Source organism: Trichomonas vaginalis, chromosome V (assembly GCF_026262505.1).
Source record: "Trichomonas vaginalis G3 chromosome V, whole genome shotgun sequence".
NCBI classification, from domain to species: Eukaryota; Parabasalia; order Trichomonadida; family Trichomonadidae; genus Trichomonas; species Trichomonas vaginalis.
The window spans coordinates 20,621,502-20,648,134 of NC_067207.1; the positions used below are offsets into that span (position 1 = coordinate 20,621,502).

The window sequence follows — 26,633 nt, forward strand, 5'->3', positions numbered from 1 at the left end:
TATCTATATCTTCAATTTCAATAAAAATATTCTTTATTTCTACCTTATATATATTTTTTCAATTTTGAAATGATTACACTTTAGTATTAACATTTTTAATCTAATTGCCTTCCCAAAAATATACTAATAACAACTTTTGAACCCGATTCAGCTCTTAATTCTTCAGTATTTTGTTGGATATTTTTCGATTCATTGGTAGCACACTTATTTTTTTCCATAAAAACTCAATTTTAATTGAAAATATGATGTTGAAATTGAAATAGTGTTTGCATCGTTTGAAATGGTTCCAGAATTTTCTAAATATGTAGTTATTACTGTAAAAGAACCTCCGGAATTATAAAAAACATCTGTTGCAGAGTTATCAATTAATGAGCAATTTGTAATTACTACAGTTGCCTGTTCACTATAGATTATATAATTTGCAATATGGTTATTTACAATGTTCATATAGCGCATATTTCTTTGACATCCAGTATAGTGCTTCACAACATATGAAGAAGATGCAGTGTTATTTGCTATTTGGCAAAATTTATCATCAGTAATATTCGAAGCTTGTTCATTAATATAGGCACATCTATCTTCAGATTGACAACTAGATAAATTAGAATTAGCAAACTTTCCATCCCCATAATCCATGATTTCTGTACAATATCCAACTCCATACGTTCCGCAATTCGAACAGGAGTTTTGAATACACCAATTCTTTGCATTTTTATCGTCATTAGTCCAGGTTAATGAAAAGTGTCCAAATGAATCACATTTACATTTGGATGCACATAAATAAGCTCCAACGTATTCTCCAGCGGAGCCTAAATATATCACCCCTCCATAGCCAGATGACGAAATACTGTAAAAGAAACAGTATTCAACAAGTACTTTCGTATTGCTTGATGCAGATATTTGAAGAGCCTTCTGTGATAGGTTCTCAAATTCATTATTTACAACATAGTAATTACCATCCCAGGTTGATGTTGAGCTATTATAGATTATAGGAACACCGCTGTAATAATTACTCCAATCTTTTCTGATGATACTAGATCCCAAAAAATCGAAGAACATCTTATTATACTCTTAATTCAAAAATTCAATTTCCTTCTCAATTGCTCCCATTTAAGTTTTCACCTTATTTTCCTTTAATTCCTTTCGTAATTTATGAACTTAAATTTGGAATATTTTCATGATTCTTTGCTTCGAATACCCTTTCAAAATTTGAATTAGAATTCGTCCGAAATTCTCATTGAATTAATATTCATGAATTTACATAATAATAAAAATCATTTTTATATATGAATTATTAAAATCTAAGAGTAAAGTATTTTTTGATACTTTGTAATTTAAGGTCATCGAGATTAATAATATTTGGGAAACACATATCTAGAGATGAATATAATGCCGAAAGAATTTTTACAAATTTCAATATATATTAAAATAATTAGAAATAAGTTAGCATTATAAAGAATACAGGATTTCTATTGTTCAAATATTTCATAATGTTTGTTCGATCATACGTAGATGATGAAGATGGTGACATTGTAGGTTGGCAAGTAGAAGCTGTAGATGCCAAAGGCGTATAATATGGAGTTTTAATAGCAGTACTAGCTAATGTTTCGTATGGAGTATTAAATGGTGTAACGACAGGAGTTATTGAATTTGTTGCTTGCATTGTTACAAGTGGTGTAGATTTTGGAGTTTGCAATGGGGTTGATGGAATAGGGGTACAGATAGATGTTGGTAGTACAGTGATACATAAATCCTCATTAATATCACCAAGATCATTTACATAACTAGAACTCAAAATAGAGGAAGTACGCACGAATGATCCAATGGTTCCACTGTTACTGAAATATGAGAATGTAACAACAAACTCTCCTTGGAAATTATAAAAGGTTGATGTGCACGGATTATCAATCACAGAGCAATTTTGTAATATGATATATGACCCTTCTGAGCAAAAAATATAATCATCTACATTATTATTGAGGAAGTTCATATATAGCAAATAGCCAGTTTTTCCTACATAATGTTTCATCACGAATGCATATGAACTATTGTTATTGGATATATGACAATACGCTTCATAAGATATTCTTGATGCATCTTCAAGTAGATAAGCTGCACGGGTAATTGCTTGGCAGTCAGAAATATTTGAATTATTTAACCAGCAATATCCTCCGATACTTCCTATTGTGCCATTTCCTAGATTGTATTGACCACAGTTTTTACATGAAGTATAAAAATTTAAATTATAGGCAGATTGCGATGCGGAAACTATACTGAGTGAAAAGTGGCAGAATCCAGTACAATAACAAGAATCAGCGCAATTATGATTTCCAACAAACATACCATATGAACCAAAGTTAATTGCACCTCCATTTCCTGTTGCCGAAACATTAGTGAAATCACAATATTCAATTAGCACTTTTGTATTACTTGAAAATGCCATTAATAAAGCTCTGTTCGATAAACTAGTGAAAATTACATTTAAAACATAGTAATCTCCATTCCAATTTGATGGATTTGAGCAATATATTTTTGGAGTTGTAGTGAAGAAATCACTCCATTGGGTATTTAAGCTCAATACAGCAAGATGTTCAATCAAATTCATTTCTGACAAAAATCAAATTGAAACAATTAACAAAGCAGTTATCAATATACGCATCACATTTTTTGCTATTCTCTGATACCAATAACTTTCTATTAAAAATAAATACAAAACCTATTCTTTTCAGTGAACACCCATTTTCACAAAAATTGAATATATCTTCAAATAAAAAGCTTTGAGTAAACCATGCTTAAATCACGGACAAAATAAAGCAATTATAGTATCTTTTTACATCATAAAGATTGGGAATGTTTTTCAATTTCTCAACCTTTGAATACAATTTTCGAACTATCACTATACCAAGTCCAAGTGTTTGAATATTAATCTTCATGCTGTATCATTCTTCAAATGTTTTGAAACTATTTGGCGCCAAAGGTTTTTGATAAATTTAATGAGGCTTATTTAATAATAGATCTTCTTAGTTGTCAATTATCAATCACTTTCAAGATCATTACAAAAATTGGTACTGAAAAAATCAAAATTGAATTATGACAAATGTCAATTATATTGAAATGTTTGAATACTATGCGAACAAATTTTAAGATAAATTTATTATAGATCCTTTTTAGAATTTGGTTTAGAACGGTATAATGAAATGCAGAAAAGATGTTATCTGTTTCGCCCAAATCGTATCAACCTTGATTTAAATTACCACAATTTTGATATTTTCATCTAATTTATTAGACCAATTTATATAACAATCTGAGATATACTATTTATAAGTTCCATTTAAGATAAATTCATACAAAGAATGAATTTTGATTTGAAAATATTATAAGGCTGACTAAAAATCGTAAAATTAGCATACACTTAAAAGTCCATTCCAATGATAATGTTATTATAGAATCAAATACAAAAGATTTTAAATGTCACTTTTTATATTCATGATTTCTTTTCTTTTTTTAAATTGTCAATCTTATTCTAGCAAAGATGGGATATTTCAACAAGCATTTCATGATAAAATTATAGTAATAGATGTAAGTGGATCCTCAAAACAATACATAAATGGTTCATTCCAATATACAAAACCAGAATATTCGGTCTATCCATGGAATAAAGATTACGATTGGTGTTCAAATTGTGGAAAATCGAGTAGTGATCATCCATGGATTACATATTCCTTGCAATCAAAGAAAATTAAATTGACAGGTTACTTTGTCAGATGCGGATGCTGCTACGCATCTGAGAATTGCTGCTGCGAAGACGAATCTACTACTTGCTTTGACTGTTGTCTGTATTCATGGTCATTACAAGTTTCCGATGACAACAAAACTTGGAAAGAAGTTCATCGCATTGAAAAAGATGAATCCATGCGGAGATGCAACGAGAATACTTATAAATTAGACCGTGAATATACTACTAAGTATGTTAGACTGATCCAGAATGAACCATGCCCTGGAGATCCTCCTTGCATCGCAATAAATAAATTTGATTTGATTGGTGAAGTTGTTAATGACAATTCACGCGAAGAAGACTTCGTTTCATACCATGATGACGATGATGATGTTAGTATTATTGGTCATATCTCAAAGAATGGAAATGTTAGATTTAATTAAACACTTTATTTTGATTTCTAGAACATTTTTCTATATGTTAAGCAATGATGTATAGAAATATCATCAATACAAACAATTTATCTAGTTCATTTTTGTTTTTTTTATTCAATAAAACAAAAGAGTTCGATTGAATTATACAATTCATTCACACTTGTGTTACTATATAATTATTCTTATTGCAAGTCGTTTCATTCTCAAAATAAATTTTTATAATTTTTATAATTTTTCTCTTTCATGGACTAATAGATCAAATTTAATTTGAATTAGTACGTATTTAAATCTTATTTAGGATTTTAAATAAAAATCAAAGAAATAAATTATAATTTTGATATTCCGAAAGAAATATGAGGAAATAAAAGAAAAAAAGGTAAATTCTTGAATGTTTTTTAGCTCTTTGAGAAATGACCTATGATACTTACATCATCTTCCTCATTTTGACTGAATACGTCTTCGTTGGTTGAATCTTCACTAACGACTTCGCCATAAAATTCAATTCTATTAATTGAAAGGCAAGAAGGATATCCAGGGCATGGCTGAGTTTGTTCAAATCTGATATATTTCGTAATGTATTCCTTGTCGAAGTCATATGATCTATCTTTGCATTTTCTCATGTTTTGCTCCTTTTCGACGATATGAAGGTTTTGCCATGTTTGATTATCATTAGAAATCTGAAGGGCCCATGAATATAAGCAGCAATCAATGCATGAGTAATAGTTATCTTCGCAACAGCATCCTTCATTGCAGCAACCGACTCTTATGTAATAACCATGAATCTTAAATTTCTTTTCACGCAAGGAAAATGAAATAAATTGATGGTCGTCATATGTCTTTCCACAGCTTGAGCACCAATCGTATGTCTTGTCCCATGGGTATATGGAATATTCTGGTTTTGTCATTTGTTTAGTACCATTTATGTACTGTTTTGAGTTACCACTGACTTCTATTACAATTATATTATCATTAAAAACATTTTTGAATATTTTCTTTGAGTCTAGTACTGATGTTGTCAGTGCAAATAAAAAGGAAATCATTTGTAATTAGAAAAGTGACGAAAATGAATAAGACTATTACACCAATCATGCTATCTTACTTCATTTATCTCTTACTAGCGAAATCTCGGATTATAATTTTACTTTTCAAAAATTTACACATCATTTGACATGACAAAGTTCAAGTTAAGAATGTAATTACGAAAAGTAACTCATAAGACTGCTTATCAAGCATGAAATTAAGGAAACTATTCATTAAATTTAAGATTATTTTGAAACTGAACTAAAAAGATAATTTTCATACAATTACAACGGTTTACCAATCTAATAAAAAGATAAATCAAATAATTCTTCGGATGAGAGATTAAATGGGCAATCATTTTTGGAATCCAATTTCAATTCTTGAAATTCAGAGATTGATGTATCAAATATTTCTTCAATAGATACACAAGGTTCACTTTTGAGCACAGTTGTTTCCGCCTTCTTACTTTTGGTCCTGTGGGTTTCCGATTTAAACCTTGGAGCCTTACCTTTAGAAACAAGAAGGGCGTATCTGTTTTTGATGTTAACATCAGATCTTGTTGGGAAATATTTAACAATTTTCGACCAACTCTGACCAAATTGCTTCACCTTATCAATTAAGAATCGATCCTCTTGGGAAGTCCAAGGTCCATTAATAAGGTTTGGTGATAGGTAATTAATATATCTTTCGCGACATTGGCGTGTATTCCTGCCTTCCATTAATGTCGCAATTTTTTTCCATGAATGATTGCCATAAACACTAACTAGCTCAACTTTGCGTTTATCTTCATCTGCGCTAAATTTCTGTCTCAAGGATTTCCTGCTCTTTATAGTTTCCTCTTCTATTCCAAGCATTAAAAAATTTGAATTAATGATAATCTAATTGAATTAATGGCTTTTCAAAGAAATTGAGATGTCAAATATAAATTCAATGCGAAGATTTGAAGGGAGGAATAAAACAATTTCCAAAGAAATTGGATATCAATTTAGTATCAGATAAAGAACATATTAATAATTTATAAAATAATTTTAAATGATTTATTGAGTATTCAAAAATATATTGAATTTAGATCTGAGGAAATAATAATATACAAAATTCTAAATCAAATAATATCAATTTCTCAAGAATATATATTTTTATTAATCATTCCGTTTTAATTCGCAAACTCTCTCAAAAATTGAATAGTTGCGTCTTGATTTATATTACTCACCGGCGTAATTTTTATTGGTATTTCATGAAAAGAAACCGAATTAGAGGATAACACAGCTAGAAATATAAGATAATTCACTAATAAATCTCTATAAATTTAAGGTCATTAATTATGAAGGGCTTGATATGCATTCATATGGACACAAAAGACACAAGGTTAAAATATGTTTTCAAATCATTTCTATTGAAAGTATTCAATTGAAGAAACTTTTGGAAAATAATTATAAATAATTGTTTTTCTGGTTAAATAATGAAATATGAGATGAATAAAATGAACACATTTGCACACATTTTGACACTTTTCTGACAAGCATCATTCAAATTTGAAGAAAAACCTCTAAATTTCATTCAAATTTCTGTCAAAATGTGTGCAAAATTGAAATAGGCACACATTTTGACATACGATTATTTATATACGTTATTTTAATGGTTTCAGAGAAATCTTCGTTACACATTATTGAAGATTACTCAATATTTAAGTGAATGACTCACTACCACCTGTTTAGAAAAATGGTAGCATAAAATCCAAATGTCACATATATTATTTCTTATTTCATACAAATAAACTTACAATTATAACCTCAACTTGTTTGCAAAGCAGAAACTCAATATAAGCAATCGATCAGTAGTGTATTTAAAAGTCGAATTTAAATTTAAAAATTTATAATCTTATTTCGGAACCAAATAGTATAAATTTAGGACAAAAAGCTACGTGGTGTTGATAACAACTATTAAAATTCAAATATTACTACCATGAACAATACAATGGCTCATATTGATAATTGATAAACGTGCATATAAATTGCATATATCATCAATGTCATTAAGTAAAATACATGTATATAAATAGATTAGAAATATTTTTCGGTTAGAATTAAAATCTATGTAATAAAAAATAAGTTATAAAAATAAATACCGAATTTTTATTTGTAATATAAACTGCTACAATATACTAGTGTATACAAATGTATTTGTCGTATTGATTTGAAAGATCTTCAACATGGTTCAGATCTAAATTTGAAACTCGTAAAATAAAGCGAATCTTTATTTATAATATAAACTGCTACAATATGCTAGTGTGTACAAATGTATTTGTCGTATTGATTTGAAAGATCTTCAACATGGTTCAGATCTAAATTTGAAACTCGTAAAATAAAGCAGTTAGTATACAAGTCTTGGGTATGGTGGCACTGCGTTCCACCTTACCCAATACTTGTGAATTTGACACTTTACAAAACCGTTAACGTATATTTTACAACATGAACGCAAAAACTAACTTAACCTTAAATATTTACAAAGCCGCCAACAATTTCACCTCACTATCGTTCTCACTAACAACTTCACTAATGTTCTCATAAATTTTCCTCAATATCTTCATCATCAGTGTTAACCCTATTGTAGTCATACTTGAAGCCATAAACTTTCTCTAACTTCTTAACGTACAATTTACATAACTTACCTTCGTCATCGTATGGTTTAATGATATAACTATTTCTATCTTTATAAACAGTCAATGAAAAGTCAACTGGTCTCGGATGTATTTGAAAGAACATGTTATGCTCAGGAAGGAAGAATAAATGTTTAAATGTATGTTTGTTATATGTTTTGATTTGTATGAGTTGCTTTTGTTCTGTCATTACATCCAAATAAAATAAAAATAATTTTAAAAAATAAAATAAAAAATAAATGATATCACCACCCTCACACGTATGAAAACATAGCACAAAAATAAATTTAGGTGAAGTGGTGAGATCTAACCCGATTTCTAACCCGATTTCTAACCTCATTTCTACCCTGTTGAATTCATTGCTTTCTCCAACTCTTCTAACTTCTTCTTAAGTTCAGCAATGTTGTCCTCATGAAGTTTAATCTTTCTCAAAATTCCTTCTTTATCTAATGGTTGCTTTATCTTTCTAAACTGAACTCTACCATCCTTCATAGTATGAATGCAAAAACCTTCTGGAATAGTTCCTGATTTAATGTATTCTACCAAAAACTTTTGTTTCATTGCTTCAGTGACTTTATTTGTCATTTCAATCAAATAAAAATTTTAATATTAAATAAAAATAACGTTATTTTTTCAGTAAGGAAACGCAGGAGTTTTACGATTTATTTGTGGTGTAGGTTCTGGTTTAAATGTTGGAGTCGGTTTTGGAGTTGACTTTTGAACAGGAGTTTGTAATTCCATAGGTTCAGGAGTCATTGAAGGTGTTGTTTGTGAAGGCGTTGGTTTTGGCGATGGTGTCGGAGTTTGTTTAACTTCAGCTACTTCAGTATTATTTACAACATTTGCTTTATTTCTTTTCAACATCATTACTGCTCCTGCTGTAGCTAGCAAACCTAGTGGGAGACCATAGTTTATATAAGGACTTGACCAAATGCTATTTTCGACAGGAGCTGGTGGAACACCTAACCTTGGTGAGACTGCTCTTTGCCATTGTGCAGCTCGTAAGAAATATTCAATAGGTGCTCCATAATCGTTTGGTAAAGTTTGTTTCATAGATGGTGAAGGTTCACGAGAGCTTGATGAAGAACTCATTTATAAGCTTTAAAAATAAACGTTCATCCTTTATTCCTCACTGTCGTCAGTTGCTAAGTTATAGTCGTCAAGTCTTATTATTGGTATGCCTGACTGTCTTACTTGTATTGCAAAGCAACAATCCCTCATAAATCCAATAAGTGGCTTTGGTACGTTTTCAGTTGCTAGTTCAATAGGTCCTTTAACAGACAATTTGTATGTTATTGGAGCAGTAGATGTTTGACCTTGCTGGAAGCAAAAGTCCACTTCAGTTGGAAAACCACATAAGAAATGTGTGTTGTCATAGCTATCCCATTTATGTTCCACACTACCATCATCCACCAATGACCTCATAACATCTTCATTAAATCCAATCATATCATTGTTTGTATTGCAAGCGTTCGCAACCATTTCATAAAATACAGGTCCATATGATTTTTCAGGTTCTGCAGGTATATTTCCATAAGCTCCCATGGAAAGCTGAAGATATTTAAACTTAGGGTTCTCAAAATTAACATAATAGTTGTCTTTCTTTCTAAATAGTGCCCAAATACTTTTAACCTTAATAGGCGTATAAGCTGCTGTAAATGTTGCACTTGAACTATCTGTATTCTTTGAGAATGAACCGTCCATAGGAATCCAATCCATAACTTTAACAGGAAAACATAAAGCCTCGTTTGTATAATGTTCTACAAGTTCTGTATAAATGTTAGGGTCTAAAGAGAATGACTTTGGATGAATGAAACATTCATTAAAATCCATCTTTGTTCGAAATAGTTGCTGGGTTACAGTTGTAATAGTAACTGTTCCACTAGCTTCTATTGCCTTCGTTATCATAGTGAATGGTTCATTCCATGGAACAAATTTATTTGTCGGTGGATTTGAATCTGAAGCAAATGCAACTTTAAGAGTTGGATTGAAAGCAATGATATCATTTACAGATATAGATGTGCATTGTAAGGCGTCGCTACTGAACTTTACTTTAAGCTGAATGTTACCAGCAAATGCAGGAATAAATCTTATAGCTTCTAATGGTAAAAACTTTCTAACAGGAATTCTTAAACGAAGCTTAAAATCAAATGATTTTCCTGCTGTAATTGGACCACTAACAATTTGTCCTGTTCTGCATGTTCCCGAATGACTCCATACATCTTCATGTCGAGTCTTTGAGAAAACATCTACTTTCTTTATTTGTTCGGTAGTTTGTGAGTTTGAAGTTATATATGCTTCTTCTCTTGCGTTGTCTTGAGAATATACAATACGACCATTTGCAAGGATTTGATATCCAGCAACTGCATAGAAAGCGTCATCGAAACCAATCCAAAATCCTGGTGGGTTTGTTTTATTGGAACCTGAACCAATTTCTTTATCTGCAATAAATTGACCTTCCATTTTATACGTAATGAATGTATTGTAAAGGTCCAACATATTTTCACCAGGAGGTGAGAGATTGAATGTTACCCATGTGTTATCTTTAGCAGTTCCAGGTTGTGATGGAATCTTTGCGTCAGAATATTTTCTATTAGTGTCACCAATTTGAACTGCATTGTCTATGATATCGAAATATGAGCGAATCTGATGAATATGCTCTGCTGGAGTAAATTCGTTTAACTGTTCGTTCTGCATGTATTTACTTCGGATAAAAATATCTATTTACTTCATTATTCTCACTCTTCTTCTTGGCATTCGTGGTGGAAGTTGTTTCTTGACATTTTCAATGAACTGTACATTCTCTTTTGTCTCAACTTCTTTCACTGGTGGGTCAGGGTTCTTTGACTCGGTTTGCTTCTCAATGAAATTCACGAACTTTGCAATAAGCTCTTGGTTCGTTATTGAAAGAACATCTGGCTTCTTTTCTTCTTGTTCTATTGACTTTTCAGTTTGAATAGAAGGTTTTATATGGACTTCACCCTTACCATACACCTTAATGTTGTCGCTCTCTGTATTCGCTAATGGAACCTTTCTTTTTCTTACATATATTTTACCATCTTTACTCTGACTTACATAATAGAAAGGATGTTGTATTCCTCTGGCGTCATTTAATATAATAGACTCTCGCTCTGATTTTGACAAGCTCATTTTACATCGGTTAAAGTTTTAATTTTATTTTTTATCTGCAGTCAAATGACTCAGACAAGTCATATGGACAAGACCCAAGGGTCATAGATGTTGAAGCATTGAAGAAAGAAATTCGCGAGCAAATTTTATCCGAACTGAAGGAACAAAAACAAGAACAAAAGCCAGAGAGACCAAAGAGAAAACTTAGTGAAAAACAACTTGCTGCATTAGCTGCTGGAAGACAAAAGAACCCACGTTTGCTGGCGAAGAAAGCTAGAGAAGAAGCTGAAGCAAAAGCTAAAGAAGCTGAAGCAAAGAAAGAGTAAATGGTTTATTTTTATCCGAATTAAATGTATAGACAAATACCTTTATCTGTTGCGTTCAGTAGTGAAAACCCTGACGTCAAAATAAAGGGGAACAGAGTAACGTTTAAGTTTCCAACAGACTGGATTGTGAACATAAATGAAGAGAAGTACATTGGCATAACATCTATGTATATAACACGTGCTTTCAGAAAGGTTGACTTTATACTTCAAGTCGAGATAGAAAATGACGAACAGTCTTTAAGCGCCCAAAACATTCACATATACAAATACTTTAAAGACGATACAACATTGCAACAATGTATGATTTCATTTAATGAGATGTTCGAGAAAAAGTTCAACATTGAAGTACAAACTTTACAGCCTTTACGTGTGTTTTTTGCACAACTGAAAGAAGAAGGTAGTCGGCCACAACTTATAGACTTTCATTATGAATTTAATGAAAATGAAGATGGAACACATGACTGTCAGTTTGTTGTATTCTCACCATTCAATGAAGTCGCTAAAGAGAAAGAAAATCCATTACGTATAAGATTTCAAATCTCTGAACCAAGTGATGATTTCAAGAATGTTTTCAATTATGATGCAATGCTTCCGAGGAAAAATGAATTTTCAAAGATTGTAACACCTGGCATTTGGGATAGAAAGCAAGCTATATTATATTCAAACTTAAGTAAGGGAGTTGAAAATGAGTTCATTGGTCATACAAGAACTTCACCATTACCAAATCCTAAATACTATAAATTAACTGGCTTCAATCGTGAGTTTTGGATAGACATGTTCTCCACTCATGACCATAACTGCCCAGTGTTCTTACCTCCAGACCATAAGGACTGTCTCTACATTGAAGCTCAACTCTTAAACTCTACAATTGCTGTATTGTAAATGACCACATGGGCTTCGCCCTCACCGCTAGCGGCTTATTTTTATCATGAATGGTCTCACTTCTGACAAAAATAAATGACCTCATTCATGACCTCATTGCTGACCTCATTCATGACCTCATTTCTGACAAAAATAAATGACCTCATTCATGACCTCATTCATGACCTCATTGCTGACAAAAATAAATGACCTCAGAACTTCAACTTACGAATAAAGCTTGTTTTAGTCGTTATTGAGAAGTTAAACTTTTCAGCAAAGCAAGGACTAGAAGACTTACATAAGTCAAATCCAATCTCTTGACCGTCATAAAGTGCTTTATATAACTTCATAACACTGAACTCAGAGTCTTTGTCAAATTTTCCTTGCGGAACCATTAAACCTTTATCTTCATCATAGAAACACTGAACAGAGTCAGGAAACATTTCATTAGCGGTTAAAGCAATAACATCTTGCTTCACGCCTTTCATTCTGCAGTGAAATGCAACTTCATTTAAATCGTTAGTGAGTAAGTCTATGTAGGTCTTCTTTCCACAAAATATTGACTTGTATGCTAAACTTTGTTTTCCAGGTGTTATTTCTGCGAAGTCACTATGAAACTGACCAAGGTTTTTACCAATGAGAACTCTTCCATAACGTTTCTCAAACTCTTCAGCTAAACGAGGGATATCTTCATTGTAGAGATGCATACTGTCCGTATCGCTATAAAAGATGTCCATTCCTAAGTCTTCAGCAGTACAGAATACTTCACACATTATTCTCTTCGACATTGATAGAATATTTACACCAAGTGGACAGAAGTTAAAGTGTCTGCAAATGCTTTTCGTTAGCTTGAAAATAGTTTTATCTGAACCATCCAAACCTTCGAACTTCACTATATGGTTGTAATTTCTTATAGCATATCTTATAGCATCTTTGTCATCTACTATGGTTATTTTTGACTCAATAGGAGATAGAATAGTTTTGCCATAAATACTGTTCAGAATGAGCTTTATATTTTCTTGCAAAGGATTTCCTTCTTTCTTATACTTTAACCTTAACTCAAACAACTTCTTTACTTCATCTCTTATTCTAATATCTCTGTTTCCATCGTAATAGTATCCTTGCAACACATCACATTTGACACCTTGATATTTTATGAGGTCTTGTAATGTTATATGGTCAACATACATTAAACAGCAAGTGTTTGAACTTCTGGGAACGTTAAGTTCTGGATTTAGTTCAGGGTCACAAACTATTAAAGGAAAGTGTCTATGTATTCCAATCTCTGTTATCTTAATGAGAACAAAGAAGCCAGACATAAACTTTTCACCAATGGGTTCCTTTTGGTCGTCATCGAATAAATGTCTCATGAGATACTCTGTGCTTAACATTTCTTTCTTCAATACTTTCGGTATACCTTCTAAAGTATAAAGTCTTGCTATAGCTGATGGATATAATGAAACAGCGTCGAAGTCAGCAATGAGTTTCTTTTCGCTCTTTTGTTTAATGTTATCTGACAGCATACATCTTCCACCTTGAATGCAGCGTGAAATAAATTCTCTTGGTTTATTTGAGAGGTCATATAAATTTCCATTCGGGAAGTACACTCTGTTCTCAAATAATTTGTTAGCAATTGAACAAATACTAACGTAGTCATAAACGTTTAAATCAAATTCTTTCAATATGTCATTGCGGAACTTAACAAACCTTCTCTTAAAATTCTTACATCTTGTTTGCAATAAAATGTGCTATACTTTTCTAAGTCGAAGTGGTTTTCATCTATTCTGCAACCTTTGATGGAATCTATGTTTTTCATGAATGTATCCGCATCCCGGATAAACTTACACGCTTCAGAAATGACACCAGTTCTGTTGTCATTTGCTAACAAAACACTGCTGTAGTAGTTGTATGGAAATACTTCTTTCGGTCCTGTTTGTAAGTTAAACATAGCAGGAAATAGTTTAAGCTTCTTATTTATAACACTGTAAGAGTCTTTTATAATAATTGCCCTTCCTTTATATAAGCCAGTTATTTGCATTGTTCGTGAACCTTTAATGATGGGAGTTCCTTTCACTTCTGTCATGTGTCTTAAGATGAAGTTTATGTCATAACTGAGGTTATGGAAATATATTAAACTCTTGTCAGGAAGTCGCTCCAAAAATTCTGTTGCACAGTTCTGACCCCAAATGCTTTCACTCACTGAACCATCTTCACTGTCATAACAGATGTTAAAAGCTTTATGAAAGCCGTCTGTGCTACACTCAAAGTCAGCAAAGAAAACGTGCTCAGGAATGAACTTGCACTTATTTTTATTTACTTCTTTTGACTCGGCTTTCTTCTTCAGTTGTACACAATACTTTGGAGCATATGTCAAATCTTTAAATGGTGCAAGGTTCTGTTTATATAAGTCAGTCGTATATGTGAAAAGTTCTCCATAAGAAATAGGTTCGAAATATTTGCACTCCCACAATGTTTTCATAACATCCCATAACGGTGTTGTTCTATCATAACGAACTACATATTTGTTCTCTCTCTTTGTATAAATCTTCATTTGTTTCTCAATGTTCATTTCACCACACTCCTTCAAGATTTCTATATAGTTGCGAATGAAATATGTTGTCATTGGTAATCTTTCGTTTAGCATGTAGTGGTCTTCAACAAGAAGTAAGTCAATAGTTCGAATAGTTTTACATTCTTTTGGTATGTATCTCTTTATTTCATTATGTCTTGAGTTATTGAAATAACCAATGGTAACATTAAATGCTATACCTGTTGCGTCAGAAATTTCTTGTACTTTACTTTGAGGAAAGTCTCTAACACGAATGACTTCTCTCATGTGGTCAATAGTCTCTCCATCTACTCCAGCCTGAATGCAAGCATAAACGAAACAATTGTCTTCTGTCATAAGTGCTGCAGTTCTTTTGTTCAATTCATTGAAGATTTGGTAGCGCTCAAGATTTATAGGTAATGTGCAAAGATACTTCCAGAACTGACCGCTTCTCTTCTTATAAAACTTCTTTTCACCATTATCTTTCCAAAAGCTTTCTATAAGTGCTGGGTTTCCTGTTTGCTTAAGAGCTTCCAAAATGGCTTTCTGGTCATTTGTCAGTGTGCTTTCATCTCTATATGGTCTCTTTTTTGGTTTGCCTTTCTTTACATCTGACATCGTTAAGCCTTCATATTCTGTTAAATCATACATTTTTATTTCGGTAAGATTCTTTATGTTTGTCAAGAAGAAGTCATAGTGCATTTCAACAATACCTGCGGCATTTGCTTCTATCTCTGATATAAAGTTCTCCTTCAAGAGCTGATGTAGTAATGTTCCAATATTATTGAGGTTTAACGTAGAACATCATACTTTCCACCAAGTTTATAACATACCATCCATCTCTGTTGTGAGTTTATTTTAATTTTCTCTAAGAGTCTCATGAAAACCTTACCGAAATGTTTGTGTAAGTAGTCTCTGTTTGGTTCATCTAAAGCTTCGATGTTAAAGTCAATGAGTCTATTGCCTGACTTCACATTTCTCTTCCTATTCTCTTCATCTTTCTTTAACCATCTCTCACCTTCTTTTGGTTTGTCGTCAATGGAACGAATGACATCGTTAGCTTTGCGAACTTGTTCTATAGCGCTCTTAAACATCTCTCTTCTCTGTTGTTTCAGTGTGTCGTCTCTTCTTCTTGTTTCACCAACGTTTGCATTTGTTATGTCAAACATTTCTCTTCTTACTTCATGAGGTACTGAACGTCTATGATATAAGTCAATAGCAACGTCATTTAAAGGAAATGCTCTTGCATGGACTTCGTCCTCGCCGCGTTGCGGCTTTATGAACTCATGAATTCTATCATAACTTATTGCACCATTATAGTCATTGAGGATGTCAGCGAGTGCTTTTTTGTTTGTTGCGTAATGCTTTGCAACATCTATATTAGCTTCTGTAAGAAGTTGTTTTATTTCCGAGTGTTCTAACTTAGACAACTTCCGATACATCTTTAGTAGGAAATAAAAAAAATATTTTTTGAAAAAATTAGATTAGATTTTTTAAGTTATTTTTCAAAATAATTTAATATTTTTATTTTAATGAAACACATGCAAGATTGCAAGTTCTTTTCATACAATGCTCTCGCTACTGCCATCAAGAATGAGTTCAATGGTGCTGCAAACGTTAATGTTATCTTTAACAAGAAGTTTGTGAAAGAATCTAAGTTTGGTCAGTATGTCAGACCATTAGCTATCGTCATTGACCGCAAACGTTATACTTCACAAGAGTTAGCAGTAGTTTTGAAACAAAAGTGTTTCTTCGTGAATGTCAAAGAAACACACTATACTGTCATAAAGAACTCTAACATTGACTTCTTCAGTATTGCTTTAAATCTTTCCGAACAGAAAGAATATAAGAAAGGTGAAACAAATGTGAAATATTATCCTTCATCTCTGAAAACAATAACGAACAAAGATGTTATACAAAAGTTCTTACCAAAGGTTGAAGAAGCTTCTATTGACATTGACGAAGGAAGTGAAATGGTTGAAGAAATAGACCCTGACGTTATTTAAGCAAAAATATATTTTTGGTTAGTCTTCATATCGATATTTTACAACAATTCCCCAATGTATAAACTTTTCATACGCTTTTTCATAGGCTTTATATACCTTCAGAAATTTTGCATAATCTTTAGAAGCATTTAGATATTGTTTAAATGCTTTGTATGTCTTCAGAAATTTTGCATAATCTTTTACATGTTGTTTGTTCTCTTCTTCTGTCATGAGTTCCGAATATTCTAAATTCATGTTCTTTCATATGAGATAAAATTTTATAAAAAAAATAAAATTAGCTTAGATTTTTTTTATTCTTCCTCTTTGAAGTTGTCGAAATATTCTGTTATTTTTTTCCTTCAGTAATGTTAAGTCTTCTTTGAATGTAAGTATTGTGCAACCTTTGATGTCATAGTGTGTTTGAGGAAGAGTATTTTTGACAATTTCCTTTATCTGCTCATTCGGAGTCATTGAAATCGGTAAGTTTTCACGATAGAACCAGTTTCTATCAGATTTATATATCTTAGCGAAGTCATAAAAGCTCTTGTTATTTCTTCTCACTAAATGCAACATAACCATATCTTTATCTTCTTCATTTTCCATCTCTTCAGTATATATCATATACTTATAACTCTTTTCCTTTCCTTTTGGTACTGAACGCGGTATTCTTTTCTGTATGCTTTTGTCTTTGGATTCAATGACTTCATCTTTTGCTTGAAGTTTCTTTTCCATCTCTCCACGTTCTGCTTTATATAGTTCATCTAACATCATGAAAATATAACAAGCATAACGAGGTGAAGCCCACATTGCTACAGCGTTTACTAAAAGTCTATGAACATAATAACCTTTCAAACCAGGAGCCAAATTCTTGCGATTTTCGTACGGAATCTCTTCTCTCGGTTTTCCGAGGGAAGCAATCATATGAGGAAATTCTTCTAAAAGTTCTTTTGTCTGTTGGTTTTCAAACCAATGATATGATTGCTTTGTAGAACGAAGAGCATTCATTATACTTTGCATTTGGTACATATCGTCTTTGACTGAACGAATGAGACGTAACTGTTTGTTATACTGTATGTATTCATATTCTTCATTTATGACTTCATGAACGATAGCAGTTGTTGTGTTCTCTAATGTTGACATTACTGTCTTTACATACAAAATAAAAAAATAAATAAAAATAAAAACTAACTTTATTTTTTCTGTCTTAATGAAATTCATTATTTTTGTGCTGAATTCAATAAAAATATATTTTAGGGTAGATGGTTAGATCTAACTCGATATCTAACCTCATTTCTACCCTCATTATTTATAACCGTTTTACATGGTAAACGTTATGAATTCGTGAGACTCTAAACAGTTTTGTAGCTTCTATTTCTTCAGTTAATATATCAAAAATTTTAACGATACCGAAAGTTTCTTTATACTTCTTCTTGACATCAGATAGAAGGAAATCGTCAGCAGTTGGATAGTTTTTGTTCAGAAATTCTAACATGTCCATTTTATCTTCTGCTGGTTTCTCTGCCTCCCTCTTTAAATCTGCATAGTCGTTTCTCATACGTTCTATCTCTTTTACTGAATAGTTATATTTCCTCATTGCTGCTTTACATTTAGAACATTGCGGATTCATTTTTGCGTTATATTCTGAAACCTTACCTGCTAAAACAACTAAGGCGTCAATGGTTTTCTTTAACTCAAAAGCAGTTGGTTTTATCTGTTCATGCCATACTTTACCTCTTCTATCTTTATCTCTTATCTGCCATACACATTTTGCAACTAATGAAACAAAGTTGTCGTATGTCTTAAACTCCCCAGATTTATATATGTCAGAGATGTTCTTATATACCATGTCGAAAGTGTTGACAAAACGATTGAGATGAAATCTGTTCCATATGTATGTTATGGCAACTGTTTGTACATTGAGTCAAAAATAGCTAATGTCACAGGTATTTCAGGAGTTAATAGTAAAGGTTCAGTAGAATATAAGTCTTTCTGTTATGAAGTAAATTCAATGTTCATTCCAAACGTTCCTGTCATAGCAACTCATTTAGGTAAATGGGTTCGCATTAGTCCTCATAATTTGAAAGACATGCAATTCAGACTTGTTGACTTTCAAGGAGAGCCTGTAGAACTGAAGGCACCAGTGCGAATGACTGTTGAAGTTGACTTTTTAGAAAATATTAAATGCAACAGCTTACAAGAGAACTCAGAGCTAAAAATATAAAGTATGAATGTTATGTATTAGGTCATGAACTTTGGTTGTTGCTGTTTGATGAAACAAATGAGTTAGTTATGTCAGTCAAGAGAACAGAAAAATATTGTGTTAGTGAAAACTGCACCAAGTCAATAAGATTAGGTTTGCATTATGAAGATGAGTTCGATACTGTTGAAGAAGTTTTGGATAGATATTACAAATTGCTCACTTGAAATTTTTTTGACTGACGGCGCAAAGCGCCAAGACCGAAGGTCCTGACTGCTTTAATTTACTAAAACATATTTCAAACAAAGCTTATAGTCAGTAGATAGTTTTGTATACTCGTTCGAATATTTATACTTAAACTCAACTCCTGTAGTTCCTGGTGTTTCAATGATGCGGATGTTACCTATTTTCATGAATAGTGGAGTTTGACCACAGCATTCGATTTCAGGGTCGAGATAGTCAATGACACATTGCTTTCCTGTTATTCGTGATATAACATTTTCAAGGTCCTCCTTTGTTAGAATTATTTGGTTCTTGCTTATAAGATTTGTCAAAAGCTTCTTATCGTCTTTGAGTAAGATAGTTTGATATAACTGAAGAAGGTAATGGTCTACGTTATCTGAAGGATTTGTTTGAACATTTGTGTAAGGGTTGTCGTTGGCTTCTCTTGAAAGAATTTGGTCCAGTGGTGGATACTCTAACTTAACATCTGATGTAGCGTTAGCGTTTGAAGCTGTGTTTAAATTCACGGATTTCAGCTCTGGTTCTTTTTCTTTCAAACACTCTGAACTATAGTTCTTTATGACAATATTGTTTGTCGTTCGTGAGTCAACATTTGATGTTGGTTCAATTGGAACATTAACGGCACCAGCTAAGATGGATTTGCTTCTCATTTCTTATAGAATAAAAACCTTTTATATGTATGAAATGAACAATATACTCGACAAGGGTTTGAATGTAAAGCTAACGAATGAAAATATTGTTGAATTCACTGAGACAGGTTCTGTGTATAAAGATGTAGAACTACTGAACAAAAGAGCTAAGGGAAGAAGCAGGAACATGAACAAAGGGTGGAAGCCTATAAAAATTTATGTCAATGATGGCTCAGGAGGTTCAAACATAAAGTATGCAGAAAGTTATAGAGTTTATGCTCTCAAAGGTGAAAAGCCTTCATTTAAGAACAGCTATTCTAACGCATATCCTCAAAAGCTAACGGATGGGGAAGTGGATGATATGAATGACAGCAAAAATATTAACAGAAATGGCGACAGAGATGCATGGAATTTGTTTACCATCAGTCAATTGAAGGTTAAACTTTAAAACAATGTTGGTCGTTCCCATGGAATATTTTTGACTTTAATGGTATTAGTCATGATATGAATCTCAAGGTATGAACGAGGAGAGATGAGAGACTTATATGCTTCCCAAATTTCTTCAAAAGGTAATGTTATACCTGACTGTTTCCAAATGAGTTCAATGTCATAGCATGAGAAACCTTGAAAGATAACGAAGTCAGTTATGAGACGTTTTATGTTTAAAGCTAAAAACCTCCATGTTTGCATAAGTATTGCTACAGTTAAATGGTAATGTCTGACTTTAGTTATGATGTTAGCTAATGGTGAGTCTGGTTTTGACACTAAACCTTTTCCGGCGAAGTCGTCACAAACGAGCAGAGTGTTTGAAGGATATTTTTTGAAGGGGTATTTTGAAAGTTTTGATAGAATGTAGTTTGTAAGTCGTTTCATATCGTAAACTCCTGAGTACTGACGTAAGTGGTGGTTGTCAATAATTCTTTCCATCTCCTCAGAAGTCTTTTGCATTCCTGACTGTATGAACTCTACGATGGCATAATATTTTCTCTTACGTCGAATGTAACGTTGAAGAAATTCAATGAGTTCACTGTCTGGAACTTTAACGACAGAGGCTTGAACTTTTGACATAAATGTTTTCGCTGTTGAGTCCATAGAGTCTGAAGTTGCTGATATAATGATTTGGTCATAGTAAGAGTCGTTTCCTAAACGCTCTGTTATGAGTATATGACGAATGAGGTTAAATGTCTTACCTGAACCCATCTTTCCACAATAGAAATACACACCATTTGAACAGAATTCATAATCTTTGCTGAAAGGAAGAATAAGAGAAGAGTTAAGTTTGTCTGTAGTTTCATTCATGTCTTCATCTACGTCATGTATTAAATGCTTCATTTTATCTCCATTAAAAATGCAAGTCAGAAATATTCAGAACATAGCACCGAGTCTAACTGACAAGAGTATAAAGATATACTATGAACATGTTATGATGAAACCAACCAAAATTCAAGAAAGTCAGTATACTTATGAATATCCAAGACACTGGGTAGAGTATGTAGGAGGTGAGAAAGCTATTGAAATAAGACAAGTTAGAAGTATTCCAGCAGGAAGAACAATATTATTGAAGAACTTTAATGTTTTGAGATATAATGATGAAACAAAGAAGCAAGATAGTTTCCCTGTTGCTGTGTATGTGAACTTAGATACAGGAGATGACATGAAAGTTTTTAACACAAAGCTTCAAACGGTAGTGAGAACAACTTACTGCGGAAGGACATCCATTACCTTCAGAAGTTACCATAGCATATAATTTTGAAACAAACTCAATAGATTTTAAAGTCGTCTCTGCAAAGAAGTCAGGTTTTACATTTAATGAAGCAGATGTATATTCGAATGAAAACTTCAAAGCTATTGCATGGTTAGATAATGACGATTGCTTTAAGAAAATATTTAAATACAGTGACTCAACGATGTCAATAGATGACCTTCGTGGAATGTTACCATCGACGTTTACAGTTGAAGGTTCAGCAGGATTGCTTACAAGTTTTTCAATTGGTGGTATTTGGTCTCGTGAGAACATTGTTATAAAATCCAGTATAAGTGAATTTGCTGAAGAATCTATATTATGTCTTTCAAACTACATGTATTCGCCGCCGAAGCATTATAGTATAACAAACTTTGTCAGTAAGTTTAACATAAGACTTGTCGAACCTTCTTCAATGAAAGATGTTGTGCTACCTAAAGATGGAAAGGATGGACTCATTATTGAGATGATTTTAATAGCATATTAAATGAGTTTGTTTTTGAAGGTCACTCATGATGAAATAATTGTTGTAGAAGATGTTAGCAATTGTTCAGACATTTTGAAGCGTATAGATGATATAAGAAATAAGTTAGATAGACCGCAAAGCGGTGAGGGCGAAGCCCGTGAGAACGTTTATGTTTCATTGACTTTCTCAAGTAACGAGAACTTTTATGAGATAATATTGAAGAGAGATGATTTTAATATGGTGTAATTGGTAGCTTGGGCAGCTTTAGGCGCAATGGGAACAAAAGCATTAGCATTTGGAGCAAAAGCACTTGGAGCTTATGACGCAGTAAATAAAATGAGTGGAGGAAGGGTTTCAAAGACATTAGATGCAAATAAAGGAAAGATTGGAGGCTGGGTTGCAAAGAAGTTAAGATTAAATAAAATAGGGCTCATAAATAAAGCATCCAATTTGGTTGCGACTGAGTCAGAAAATGCTTTAGGAAAGGACGATGAGTTTGCAAAACACGCAAAAGACTTTAATGACCAGATGAAATGTGAAACAATGCATTTAAATAGAGTCGATGGAACTAAAGAAAATGTTTCTTCTCCACTAGTAGTTCTTCCGTATGGTCCCTATGGAATGTATGGAAACCCTTACGAAAGACCATTTGACCCATTGACTGGTGGAAGTAACTGGTATCATTACGGACGAAGAAGAAAGACAGTCAAGTTGGAGACAGACGTGAAGAAAGCAACTAAAAAGAAACCAAGGAAGAGAGTTATAAAGCAATGAATTCAACAGGGTAGAAAAGAGGGTAGTTATCGGGTTAGATCTAACCTTCTACCCTAAATTTATTTTTGTGCTATGTTTTCATACGCGTGAAGGTAGTGATATCATTAGCTTTTAAGTTTATTTTTATATTTTATTTTTTATTTTATTTTTAAGTTTATTTTTATATTTTATTTTTATTTTATTTTTATATAAATGACAGAACAAAAGCAACCCATACAAATCGAAAAATATAACAAACATACATTTAAACATTTATTCTTCCTTCCTGAGTATAACATGTTCTTTACACTTCATCCTAGACCAGTTGACTATACACTGACTGTTTATAAAGATTGTCATGGTAGTTTTATAAAAACTTATGATGATGAAGGTAAGTTAACAAGACTATGCATTTCAAAACTTGAGAAACTTTATGACTTCAAGTATGACTACAATAGAGTTAACATTGACGATGAAGATATTGAAGAAAATTTATGAGAACGTTTATTTTTTCATTAGTGAGTTCGTTAGTGAGGTGAAATGGTTGGTGGTTTTGTAAATATTTAAGGTTAAGTTGGTTTTTGCGTTTGATTTGTAAAATATACGTTAACGGTTTTGTAAAGTGTCAAATTCACATATAATGGGTAAGGAGGCTCGCAGTGCCACCATACCCAACTAACCCATACTAACTTGTGTCATAGTTGATGGAGGAACAGCACAATTGGCTGCACTTACTGGTAAGGATAATTCCATCCTTGCCTTATCCAAGGTGCAATGGATGAAAGAATTCATTGTTGTACCCTGTATTTGCCACAGGGTACACAATGCTTATAAGGCGGCAATGAACCATCCAGCAATTTCACCATTGAAGGATCAATTGCTGGAAGTTGCCGAAATATGCCGCCAGCATGTCGAGGTTTTGGATCAAGATGCCCATCCAATGTCGAAACAAGATGGGTATCCTTCATCTATCCTCTCCATTTTATCTGGACCAAGCGGGCGAAGGTGACATTATTCCATTCCATTCCTGACGGAACAGAAGATCTTTATAAGTGTTCCGTCATCTTCGCCAGCTTGGTCCTGATCTTCGAAGACCCGAAGTCTCCACTTTCCAGGGTCTATCCCTGCATCTATAATGCAATGAAGGCCCTGGAAGAGCTTGATGCCGAAAACAACAGATTCGCCAGAATCTTTAGGGACATCTTGCTTGAGAAGACCATTCATTCGCAAATGGGAGGCCTTTGGGCATTCGCATACATCATTACACCCAAAGGCCTCATGTTTGCTAGGAACAGTATCAATAGCAGAGAATTCCCTCCCCCAACAAGCGGCTACGTGAAGATGTTCCACTACCGGCAGAAAGAGGAAGACCCGATAGAAGATGTCAGGGAAATCTTCATGGGAGACGCCGCCGCTGAAGCAGAAGGAAACACCGAACCACCAGCACCCTCGTTGAAGCACAATTGGCCAGCCCAGGATCTTAATAGATTCAATGAAGATCTTCATGAGCAGGAAGAAGTTCATGAGAGTAATGATGATACTGAGGGTGAAGAGCTCTGTGATTCTCCGATGGTTGATGCTGCAATTAGCTGGTTCACAAGCGAACTCAAAAAAAGAGGACGTAGTGATGATGTGATTGATGATATAGTTAAACTATTTAAAGATATGATTGCCAATAACAATCATATCTTTAAAACATCAAGAACTGTAAGTGGCTTGGACATTTTTGATTTTAATTTTAAAATCAATGATGAAAATTGGGGATTGTTCGCAAATATATGCCTCCGCATAACTTGCTGCACTTGTGCGGAGGCAAGCTGTGAAAGAACAATCTCAGCCCAGCGTCTCATCTTAACTTGTTCAAATTTAAACATGAGTAAGGAATTAATGGACGCTAGGCTAAAGATCATGAAGGGAGCTAGTTGGAAAACATAGTTGCTCTTGTCTTTGTAAAAATTATAAAATATTTTTTTTAAATTGTATATACTTGTATGTTTATTCGAAATGCACTGAGGTGGCCAGCCTCAGTGCATAGGTGTTTTTGTATTCATTCTTCGTTTTGAACGATTTTGTAATTTGATTTTGTTTTCGCATTTAACTTTGTTATGTATTGTATTGATTAGTGATACTATCCTATGTATTTCCAACTAGAATATGGTTGGCCAGACCATATTAGGACCATACATAGGATATGCATCAACTAATTTTAAACCAATTGTGAATTCCATTGAAGGCCATTCAATGGAATCCACAATTGGTTTAAGTGTTGCAGTAAGCAACACTACAATTAAGGGTGCACCCGTATGTACGTTTATTTGAGAGGAGGAGGATTACCCTCTCAATTTTGAGGGATTCGTTAGTTTATTTTCTCGATGAATATGCAATAAAATTTGATTTTTACCTTATCAATATACTTCATATAATATACACATGTTCATGTAAAAACTTTTTTCCAAAATCCTCAGGAATTAAGGGATTTTTGAATTTTAAGTATTTTTTTCGATTTTTGTCGAAAAAAAATATTTTCAGAACAGCCTTAACGGCTAAGATTTAGGAACAATGTTAAGTATCAAAAAGAAAGGAGGTCTGATATAGACAACATATATCGTTGAAGGTTGAAAAAATCTCTAATATTTGAGCCCAAAATTTCAAATTTTAATTTTTTGAAAAAAGAGGCCACCCGTATGTACGTTTATTTGAGAGGAGGAGGATTATATTTTTGAAAGGGTGAAACATTATGAATATGTTAATTATATAATAATATGTATTATTATAAAAAAGAAAAAATAAAGCACGTTAAAATTTTTCTTTCTTGATTTTTTACAAAATCTACTTAGAATTATGCAAAATATGACTAAATAATTATAAATTTCAAGTTAAATTTTAATTTTGATAAATAATTTAAATTTCAAAATATCAAGTTCAGTTCGACTATGTATGTAGTAATTCCTCAATAAAGTGCCAAAACCCTATTAAAATATTGAACATTTTCAACATTTTAATGTTTTTATTTAAAAATTTGATGGAATATGAGCTTCAAACAATTATTATGTAAAATAATTAAATATATGTATTTATTCGTATTACAACCGTAGTAAGTCGATTCTTCCTTTCTTCTACTGAGATTTGAATTTGATTTCGAATTGTAAAGAGATTCAAAGGGAAAATACTAGCGGATAAAAACTACCTCCATGAAAGGGTCATAATGGAGTCAAGTTGTATTTTTTGATATTTTTTGCTTTTCGAGCCTAAATAGGTAGCCAAGATAATGCCTAAAAATAAGGTTCTAAATTCTGAAGTTTACATGATCCTCTCGTGTGCACCCTTAAAGAAATGAAGTGTTTTAAAGAAGAATAAATATGATTTTATTCATTAAAATTGAAAGGATAATAATTCAGAAATTTTGAAAGAAAGACGGCTTTTTTTAATTGAGTGATCTGAAATATAATCAATAAATATTATCAAATTAAAATAAATAAGAGAATTATATAAAAATGTGTTTTTATTTTGAATAAGAATTCAAAAAATGGTTAAAAGTAAATTGTGGTTGAGTAGTGATCCAACTGCTCTACCTTAGAGTATTTCTCCTTTGATTAATCCTCCTTAGATTAATCCTCCTCAGGTTATCCTCAGTCTATCCTCAGACTACTCCTCAGATTATCCTCGGCAAACCCAAATTTTAGCTAAAAGTGACAGGGAAAAAAACGTTTAGTATTAAAAAAAAAGACCGATGAGAGCTTCGTTCGAAATATAGAGGGAACTGAGAATGCGCAACCATTCTCAGGGAATATTGGATGCTATTCCCGTTCCCTCTGTATGGAAAATTGAGGTTTTCAAAGGGAGTTAAAATAATATCAAATTTATACTAATTTACTTCAAAATACAAAAGTATTTGACAGCTAAAATTAGTTACTTTAGCAAGCCTATCAA

The 26,633-nt window shown here is 32.6% G+C and overlaps 20 protein-coding genes and 2 pseudogenes across 22 annotated transcripts, besides 4 other annotated features; 8 read left to right on the forward strand and 14 right to left on the reverse strand.

Moving 5' to 3' along the window:
- Positions 1-204: 204 nt before the first annotated feature.
- Positions 205-1,059, reverse strand: TVAGG3_0372980 (uncharacterized protein; the record flags this gene model as incomplete). The annotated part of the gene is made up of 1 exon (XM_001330511.1): positions 205-1,059. The coding sequence occupies one exon, from the start codon at positions 1,057-1,059 to the stop codon at positions 205-207; it is 855 nt and encodes a 284-aa protein (XP_001330546.1).
- A 337-nt stretch (positions 1,060-1,396) lies between these two features.
- TVAGG3_0372990 (uncharacterized protein) lies at positions 1,397-3,124 on the reverse strand (the record flags this gene model as incomplete). Its single annotated transcript, XM_001330510.1, has 1 exon — positions 1,433-2,605. One exon carries the CDS (start codon positions 2,603-2,605, stop codon positions 1,433-1,435), a length of 1,173 nt encoding a protein of 390 aa, XP_001330545.1.
- A 54-nt stretch (positions 3,125-3,178) lies between these two features.
- TVAGG3_0373000 (uncharacterized protein) lies at positions 3,179-4,170 on the forward strand (the record flags this gene model as incomplete). Its single annotated transcript, XM_001330509.1, has 1 exon — positions 3,487-4,158. One exon carries the CDS (start codon positions 3,487-3,489, stop codon positions 4,156-4,158), a length of 672 nt encoding a protein of 223 aa, XP_001330544.1.
- A 234-nt stretch (positions 4,171-4,404) lies between these two features.
- On the reverse strand, positions 4,405-5,180 carry TVAGG3_0373010 (galactose-binding domain-like family; the record flags this gene model as incomplete). Its single annotated transcript, XM_001330508.1, has 1 exon — positions 4,545-5,054. The coding sequence occupies one exon, from the start codon at positions 5,052-5,054 to the stop codon at positions 4,545-4,547; it is 510 nt and encodes a 169-aa protein (XP_001330543.1).
- Positions 5,181-5,459: 279 nt separating this feature from the next.
- Positions 5,460-6,032, reverse strand: TVAGG3_0373020 (RNA polymerase II transcription regulator recruiting protein; the record flags this gene model as incomplete). The annotated part of the gene is made up of 1 exon (XM_001330507.1): positions 5,472-6,023. One exon carries the CDS (start codon positions 6,021-6,023, stop codon positions 5,472-5,474), a length of 552 nt encoding a protein of 183 aa, XP_001330542.1.
- A 621-nt stretch (positions 6,033-6,653) lies between these two features.
- Positions 6,654-7,537: a mobile genetic element.
- Positions 7,538-23,395: a mobile genetic element.
- TVAGG3_0373050 (uncharacterized protein) lies at positions 8,459-8,917 on the reverse strand (the record flags this gene model as incomplete). The annotated part of the gene is made up of 1 exon (XM_051231848.1): positions 8,459-8,917. One exon carries the CDS (start codon positions 8,915-8,917, stop codon positions 8,459-8,461), a length of 459 nt encoding a protein of 152 aa, XP_051101578.1.
- Positions 8,948-10,522, reverse strand: TVAGG3_0373060 (uncharacterized protein; the record flags this gene model as incomplete). Its single annotated transcript, XM_051231849.1, has 1 exon — positions 8,948-10,522. One exon carries the CDS (start codon positions 10,520-10,522, stop codon positions 8,948-8,950), a length of 1,575 nt encoding a protein of 524 aa, XP_051101579.1.
- Positions 10,550-10,975, reverse strand: TVAGG3_0373070 (uncharacterized protein; the record flags this gene model as incomplete). The annotated part of the gene is made up of 1 exon (XM_001330504.1): positions 10,550-10,975. The coding sequence occupies one exon, from the start codon at positions 10,973-10,975 to the stop codon at positions 10,550-10,552; it is 426 nt and encodes a 141-aa protein (XP_001330539.1).
- Positions 10,990-11,280, forward strand: TVAGG3_0373080 (uncharacterized protein; the record flags this gene model as incomplete). Its single annotated transcript, XM_051231850.1, has 1 exon — positions 10,990-11,280. A coding segment is annotated over one exon (291 nt), but the record flags the coding sequence as incomplete, so codon positions are not given.
- On the forward strand, positions 11,305-12,162 carry TVAGG3_0373090 (uncharacterized protein; the record flags this gene model as incomplete). Its single annotated transcript, XM_001330503.1, has 1 exon — positions 11,305-12,162. One exon carries the CDS (start codon positions 11,305-11,307, stop codon positions 12,160-12,162), a length of 858 nt encoding a protein of 285 aa, XP_001330538.1.
- Positions 12,354-13,460, reverse strand: TVAGG3_0373100 (organellar and viral DNA polymerase type B; the record flags this gene model as incomplete). The annotated part of the gene is made up of 1 exon (XM_001330502.1): positions 12,354-13,460. The coding sequence occupies one exon, from the start codon at positions 13,458-13,460 to the stop codon at positions 12,354-12,356; it is 1,107 nt and encodes a 368-aa protein (XP_001330537.1).
- TVAGG3_0373110 lies at positions 13,818-14,585 on the reverse strand (annotated as a pseudogene). Its single transcript has one exon. A coding segment is annotated over exon 1 (768 nt).
- On the reverse strand, positions 14,887-15,842 carry TVAGG3_0373120 (annotated as a pseudogene). Its single transcript has one exon. A coding segment is annotated over exon 1 (956 nt).
- Positions 16,222-16,695, forward strand: TVAGG3_0373130 (uncharacterized protein; the record flags this gene model as incomplete). Its single annotated transcript, XM_051231851.1, has 1 exon — positions 16,222-16,695. One exon carries the CDS (start codon positions 16,222-16,224, stop codon positions 16,693-16,695), a length of 474 nt encoding a protein of 157 aa, XP_051101581.1.
- TVAGG3_0373140 (KilA, N-terminal/APSES-type HTH, DNA-binding family) lies at positions 16,975-17,814 on the reverse strand (the record flags this gene model as incomplete). Its single annotated transcript, XM_051231852.1, has 1 exon — positions 16,975-17,814. One exon carries the CDS (start codon positions 17,812-17,814, stop codon positions 16,975-16,977), a length of 840 nt encoding a protein of 279 aa, XP_051101582.1.
- On the reverse strand, positions 17,981-18,520 carry TVAGG3_0373150 (organellar and viral DNA polymerase type B; the record flags this gene model as incomplete). Its single annotated transcript, XM_001314481.1, has 1 exon — positions 17,981-18,520. The coding sequence occupies one exon, from the start codon at positions 18,518-18,520 to the stop codon at positions 17,981-17,983; it is 540 nt and encodes a 179-aa protein (XP_001314507.1).
- On the reverse strand, positions 19,150-19,764 carry TVAGG3_0373160 (uncharacterized protein; the record flags this gene model as incomplete). Its single annotated transcript, XM_051231853.1, has 1 exon — positions 19,150-19,764. The coding sequence occupies one exon, from the start codon at positions 19,762-19,764 to the stop codon at positions 19,150-19,152; it is 615 nt and encodes a 204-aa protein (XP_051101583.1).
- Positions 19,790-20,191, forward strand: TVAGG3_0373170 (uncharacterized protein; the record flags this gene model as incomplete). The annotated part of the gene is made up of 1 exon (XM_001314480.1): positions 19,790-20,191. One exon carries the CDS (start codon positions 19,790-19,792, stop codon positions 20,189-20,191), a length of 402 nt encoding a protein of 133 aa, XP_001314506.1.
- Positions 20,188-21,042, reverse strand: TVAGG3_0373180 (protein of unknown function, DUF4106 family; the record flags this gene model as incomplete). Its single annotated transcript, XM_051231854.1, has 1 exon — positions 20,188-21,042. The coding sequence occupies one exon, from the start codon at positions 21,040-21,042 to the stop codon at positions 20,188-20,190; it is 855 nt and encodes a 284-aa protein (XP_051101584.1).
- TVAGG3_0373190 (uncharacterized protein) lies at positions 21,092-21,490 on the forward strand (the record flags this gene model as incomplete). The annotated part of the gene is made up of 1 exon (XM_001314479.1): positions 21,092-21,490. The coding sequence occupies one exon, from the start codon at positions 21,092-21,094 to the stop codon at positions 21,488-21,490; it is 399 nt and encodes a 132-aa protein (XP_001314505.1).
- TVAGG3_0373200 (uncharacterized protein) lies at positions 21,651-21,971 on the forward strand (the record flags this gene model as incomplete). Its single annotated transcript, XM_001314478.1, has 1 exon — positions 21,651-21,971. One exon carries the CDS (start codon positions 21,651-21,653, stop codon positions 21,969-21,971), a length of 321 nt encoding a protein of 106 aa, XP_001314504.1.
- An 877-nt stretch (positions 23,396-24,272) lies between the features above and the next one.
- TVAGG3_0373210 (uncharacterized protein) lies at positions 24,273-24,949 on the forward strand (the record flags this gene model as incomplete). Its single annotated transcript, XM_001314476.2, has 1 exon — positions 24,273-24,638. The coding sequence occupies one exon, from the start codon at positions 24,273-24,275 to the stop codon at positions 24,636-24,638; it is 366 nt and encodes a 121-aa protein (XP_001314502.2).
- Positions 24,950-24,994: 45 nt separating this feature from the next.
- Positions 24,995-26,028: a mobile genetic element.
- A 340-nt stretch (positions 26,029-26,368) lies between these two features.
- Positions 26,369-26,633: part of a mobile genetic element that runs on past the window's edge.